This window comes from Charadrius vociferus, unplaced genomic scaffold, assembly GCF_000708025.1.
Source record: "Charadrius vociferus isolate BGI_N301 unplaced genomic scaffold, ASM70802v2 scaffold201, whole genome shotgun sequence".
Classification (NCBI taxonomy): Eukaryota; Metazoa; Chordata; class Aves; order Charadriiformes; family Charadriidae; genus Charadrius; species Charadrius vociferus.
The window spans coordinates 89,337-95,569 of NW_009646936.1; the positions used below are offsets into that span (position 1 = coordinate 89,337).

At 42.0% G+C, this 6,233-nt stretch overlaps 1 protein-coding gene across 1 annotated transcript in view; it reads left to right on the forward strand.

Annotated features, from left to right (window-relative positions):
- Nucleotides 1–274: 274 nt before the first annotated feature.
- ATP5O (ATP synthase, H+ transporting, mitochondrial F1 complex, O subunit) overlaps nucleotides 275–6,233 on the forward strand; it is a 9,951-nt gene continuing 3,992 nt past the window's right edge. Inside the window, exons 1-2 of the mRNA XM_009894914.1 lie at nucleotides 275–300; nucleotides 2,745–2,778. Coding sequence (XP_009893216.1) covers nucleotides 275–300; nucleotides 2,745–2,778 — 60 coding nt within the window. The remainder of the gene's footprint in view (nucleotides 301–2,744; nucleotides 2,779–6,233) is intronic.

Below are 6,233 nucleotides of genomic sequence, written 5' to 3' on the forward strand. Positions count from 1 at the left end.
ATCAGATGGGAGCGGGTACGCAGCAGGACAGACAAGACCTGCTCTGTTGTTAGGCCACCCCAGCCACCCCCTGTGGCAGTGACCGGCCAATGGGGACACGGGGAATGCAGGCTCTGGTGAAGCTCCATGGGCAGCTCTGTAGGGCAAACACAGCTGGGACCTGGGGAGATACTGTTCTGAAGGAGTGCAGCTCCTGCTGATGCAAAGCGATCCGAATTTCCCCCAGCCTCAGCCACCCAAGCGTGGGGAAAGGAGGATTGACTTTGATTACACCATGAACATAGATATAGAAACCAGCAGGTGAGTGAGCTGGGGATAGTTCCTTTTTTTGGGACATATTGGATCCATTTCAGCCCTGTATAATTCCACTAGTGTCAAAGGCATTACATCAGGGAGAAAACCAACCCATTATTTTTAACCTGGCCATTTCCTTTTATGCCCTTCATTCAGGAAATCCCTATGCAAGTGCATGATTTTAGTCATGTGAATATTCTCACTGGAGACAGTGTGACTGCTCATGTACTTAAGAGTTAAACACATGCATATATACACACAGGACTGGCGCCTAAAACAGTATTGGAGGGAAAGAAAAAAGAAAAATAGTGTGGAAATACCTGAACAACGATGTACCGTGGGGGTTTGTGAAAGGTGTCTGCCCACTTAGGCGACAATAGTATTTCCAGCTATGTCTCCCCTCTTAAGCTTGACAATTTCTCTGAGACCAGCAGCATTTTTAGGAAAGCATTTTAAGGTATGACTGCTGTAATGAGGCAGTGTGGAGAACAACATACCCAAAGTGCTCCTAAAGTATTTTTAAAAAAATTTAACAAAGAAGCTAGTTATGCAAATGTCCTTTGGGGACTGCAATCTACGTCTGTGACTTTCACAACCTTGCCCTGATTCCCTCCCCTGCACTTGCAGGGAACACCCCAGGAGTCTTCATAGGAAGCCTCAACATATGTGTTTTTCAGCATTGCTTCTGGCTTCACATTTCTGCTGTTCCTTCCAAACACCAAGAATTATGATCTCTAACCACTATCATGTCAGCAATGCTCTACAGAAACATTCTAAACAGTGACTCTCATATATTTATATCTTGCAGCAACCTAGAAGACAGACCAGGAAAACATCAACCAAAGCAATTTGGTTGATGAATCCCCATTCAGTTTCTGTGTCACACCCGGACTATTTTAAAAATCCCTGTTTGCAAAAGCACTGCTTTCACCACTTTACGAAGACCTTTTTCAAAAGGCTGCGTGCATATTGTAACATCTGGCTGCAAAATTAAATATAGCTACAAATCTTGACCTATCGTATTTAAGCCTTCAACATGTGATCTGAACAAGGGTGACTTTCACAGATACCATACCACAAGATAAGCGATTCAGTGAAGTTCCTGAAATCAGCAGAGTTACTCTGGTTTGTAGCCGAGTATATGAGATCAGGTTTGCCATAACAAATGAATCCATGAAGAAGCTGATCACATACATTGCAAAATAGCCTAACGAGAGTCAGAAGGCTTGCTGAATTAATTTGTGATTACTATGGGGTAAGAGCTACTAGAAATAGCTACATCTATGACTCCTAGAATAGTCTTTAATTTCTTATGCTTATCCAAATGAGGGAAAACACCACCTTTATTTTTTCAAGCGCCATGCCCACCAAACTTCCCCTTAGTTGCATGTGGACTGTTTAAATTTGCTAAGAAAGCAACCAGCTTAGTTTCGTCCCTACCTTCTGCTTCAGGTTTATGTATTTGCCATTCAAATGAGACAGGCAAATCCATGAAATTCATTTCACAGGACATTGAGCAAATGGAATGTGGAATAATGTTCTTTAGTTTCTGACATATGATCAAATACAAGTTTGCTACAAGGAAAGAGAAGGAGACATGCAACAGCCTTGAAATGGATAAAAACCTTGCCACAATAACCACAGTTAATACACAAATAAAGTTATATTATTAGTATTGGCTTCCCTCTTGTGGTAATGAGTAAGTTGTAGCCCTAATATGTAACCAGAATCTGCTGAGGCATCTGTCTAACACAAAATTCTGCAATATGCTCATTGGGCAAGATTCTTGCGTCAATGCCCAAGACAGATAATTTCATTTCAAGGCAGATACAAAGATCTACACGTGGCGAGTGGCTGACAGGCTGGGGTCTCAGCTCTACAGAAATACCTCTGACTTGAGTATTTCGGAGATCTGTCCCACTGTGATTCAGGCTAGTATCTGGACCAAGTTTAAACTGAAGGAAGAGATGTCTTCCCCTTAAAGGTGCACTTTCAGTCCTGGCTGAGAAAGTGGTTCGTGTTCTACATCTGTTCAGTTGATGATCTCTGCTGATTCTGCCACTTCAGTGGGCATTTCTGGGACAGACCTCAAGAACATAGACCGACACCTCTAATTCACTGTGTACGTTGCCATTCTGACACCAGAGGTGAGTCTAGGTTAACATCTTGTTTTCCGCAGTAGTGATGGAGCAGGCATGATGGTCCTCCTCTTCTTTATTTTCTCCCTAGCCACTTGCACATTACCATTATTTGACTGACATTTGTGAATTTAGTGTTTTGGGTTTTTTTAACAGCAGCATGTGTGAGAAGGTATCATTGCTATTAATAAAGTGTTTCATGAACAGAATTTAAAGCTGTTTATAAAGGATGTTGGTCTCATTCTTGCTTTTTTACAGATGGGGGAACTGAGGCGCAGAATAATTAGAAGCCAATCAGCAGGCGCAACACAGAGCTGAAAATAGATCCCAAATCTCCCGAGTCTCAGTACAATGTTCTAACTGCTCCTCTGCCAACGTGTGAAATGGTAAAGCTCAGCTATTAGTACTACCTACACCAAAGCATGTCTATTATTCACAGATTTTCCCAAACCAGTTCTTTTTACCATTGATATTTCATGAACAACCTCTAAAGCATTCAAACGTCCAAGTGAGCCCACATCACCTTCTCTAGTATAAAGCCTTGCAGATTAGTCCTTATTTCACCAACCTATAAAAATCATATCATAGCTCACCCTCAAATTAGTTATTCAGGCTTTCTAGGGTATCCTAAAAGAGTGTGAATTTTTTTAAGTCTACACTTTAAAAGTGTAGCTATTTTGCCAAGGAAGCTACAAGCATCTATTTACAACAGATTACAGTGGTAGCGTGGAAAATAAATTAGAACACCATGAGCACCCCAGAAGTATCACACGCACAAGAAAAACATGACAATTAATCATTTTATCATATCATAATGCTAGATTGAAACCTCCCTTGGAGGGCAGGAAAACGTAGGCATAGATGCTTGGGTTTTCAAATACCGCCATGAAGAGCTTTCAGTAGAGCATCCTGATGCTAAGGTCAGTGAGTTCAGTTACCTAACCCAATTAATATTGTTCCTGCTCCTATTCGGAATTCCCCTAACCATTTTTGTGGTTTTACAATCATTCTTTCCAGTTTGGAGAAAAAAAAAAGAGAAATGTTTCCTGTCCCCTGCCACTGAGTGAAAAACTCTTTTCTTAATGGGAAAAACAGTCAGGTCTTCCCTAGGCAGCAAGACTTTAGTGGGTCGGTCACTCTGCCTATAAGGGCTTAGTCCCCGCAGAGTCAACGTGACAGAGCACTTGAACTTACCTGCCCGAGCGGAACTGCTTATGGAGCAGAGGTATGGAAAACAACCAGGTGAATTAGATTCAGCCAGAGTACCAACTGTTCCTGTGGAAGATAAAGGGCAGCCCCTGGGAGAGAGTTAAAAAAACAAAACAAAACAAAACAAAACTTCTTTTAGCAGCTGCAGGAACAAAAACACAGTAGCAATGAGGAGGTGAGTTGGCTTATAGATTTTCTGTGCCACATGCTCTGAGCTTAACTCGAGCACCACGAGAGGAAAACTCCTCCACTTCTTTTAAATAACATAAACTTTTTACAGAGGTCAGGAACTTGTTTGCAGCTACGCCCTGGCTCCTCTGGGACTCTCCCATGCCGAGTCTGGGAATCCCAGGCTTCGGCCAAAGGGAAACAGATGGGTGCAATTACTGACTAGCAGGTGCAGAACAGCATTCAAAACAGGCCAAAAGCTCATGTTTCAGGTGAGTTGCAAGGTGAGGGAGAAAAGCACTCAGTGTTTTCAGTATTATTTAAAATTTTGGGGTCATTTGTATAATTACTAGAGTTTTTTTATGAGTGGTGTTTTGTTTTTTTTTAAAGGAGCTGGCCATATTCTGGTGGAGGGTAAGTTTGGCATGTATTGTGGCACTGCCCTAATACACTCTCATCACTGTGAGGACCCCAGATACATCATTACAAATCTCATCTCCTTTTTACCTCTACGCGCTGCAAGTTCTTTGTGTAATGGCCTAAGTCTTGCTACAAGTTTTATGACACCTCATATAGCTGGGTCCTGAACAAAATACATCCCCACCACTACCACGGTTGAAGAATCATCGCATTCTTTCTAGAGGCATAAAAGTGCTGATTACAGTGAACTCTGTGGCTGTTATGCCTGTGTGAAGTCCATGTGTCTTCAATATAAGCGCAAGGGTGTGTCTAAATGTATCTACACTCAGACCAAATATTTTCAAGATTTCTCAAATAAAAAGAAAATAAAATATATTTTGCATGATTTCAGTTCTAGTCTGTCTCAACAGGAGAAAAAAATTGATGTTTATAATATTACCACATTTACTAAGAATGAGTACTTAAAGGTTACAATCCTACAAGCACTAAAGTGGCAGACCCACAAGTGAATGTTCTTCCAGGTGTTTCTCATAGCAGAGCTTGTAAATGTTCAAGTGTTCACTAACTGACCAAATTGAAAACAGGCACAGAGGTAAATGTCAAATGATGAGCAACTGGCAGTACGGGGAGTTTAATTCCTATGTAGGAGGAAAAAAAATTCTAAAAACTCCCAGGTAATGGCGGTGGGGGAATCCATTATTGTAACAGACATCCAAATACAAGAACAATCTTTATCAGGATTTAAATTTTCCTTCCAGTATACGGCATATTGGTACAAACTACTTATTATCTGTGGGATTTTACTTGTCTAAAATTAACCTGTGAGAAGTGCTCTGATTTTAATTCTTGAAACCGCTATCAGGATTTGACCCAATCCCTAGTTCATTAAAGTAACCTCAGCTCTCAATGATTTGACTAGCCTCAATAAGCCAGATTTTCTGTGTATTAACATGCTACAAGATCACAGAGTGTTTCAGAATTACACTAACAAAATATGGAATACAGAAACCCACTTGAAAGAATTCCATTCTCTGCACCATTCCAAAACTTCAGTGCATGCACATTATCACCAAAAAAAAAAAATAAATAAAGGAAAACAAAGATTTTTCCTGCATTTTAGATATGCTTATCTTAGTAGTGTAGTTACTAAAATTGAGAAGCATGGTGTTACGTCAGGCTTAAACCTGTTGTGGACTATATTTGTGCCTTTGAATGCCACCACAGCAAATACAGCCAGGGATAGAAGAGGGAACTACATTCCAACATCCAGAATAAAGCCTGTTGGGGATACTGTCTTATTCCTTGTAGGACAGTAAACTGTATTTCCTAAAGAGCGGTATTCTAACGCTCTGTTTTTGATGTAGCTGGAGCGATCGCTTCGCTTTTAATTTGTAGCAACAGCAACACCTAGTGTTTAAAGTCTGCCCTGCAGACTTCATGCAGCGTGCTTTTTCATTAACGCGCCACGCTTTGTGTTTCAACAGCAGCGCCCGTCTAAGCTACTCACGCCGCAGAAAATTATTACTTAAACTTGGTAACAGCTCTGCGAAGCAGGCAGGCGTTTTTCCTTCTCTTACGGAAAAGGTGGAAGAATTAGGGAGAGTTTAACCATTCAAGATAGTTCAGTGGTAGGCAGGACCTGAGTGAGCTACTCAAGGTCACGCAGCGAGACTGACAAAGTCAGAGCTGCCTACCCCATGCTTTACCTGGAAGACTGTGTCTTTGCCCCAGGAGACGCTTGGATTTAGTTTATCCGAGGGGAGGAAATACCTCATGGCGTTTCAGAGGCGGCTTCACTGTGTTAGAGGGCAGCAGAAATGTCTGTGAGGAAAGCACAGCTGACATTTTCTCTGTTGAAGAACTCGTGCGGCACTTGCTCTCCTGGTGCATCTGGGCAGAGGAGGGATGCGCATGGGCGCGCGAGTTACAGGACCCCAGCAGGAGCGGGAGGAAGGGCAGGGTGTCACTGCACCCTGTCCCCAAGCACCCCCTGTCCCTCGGGCC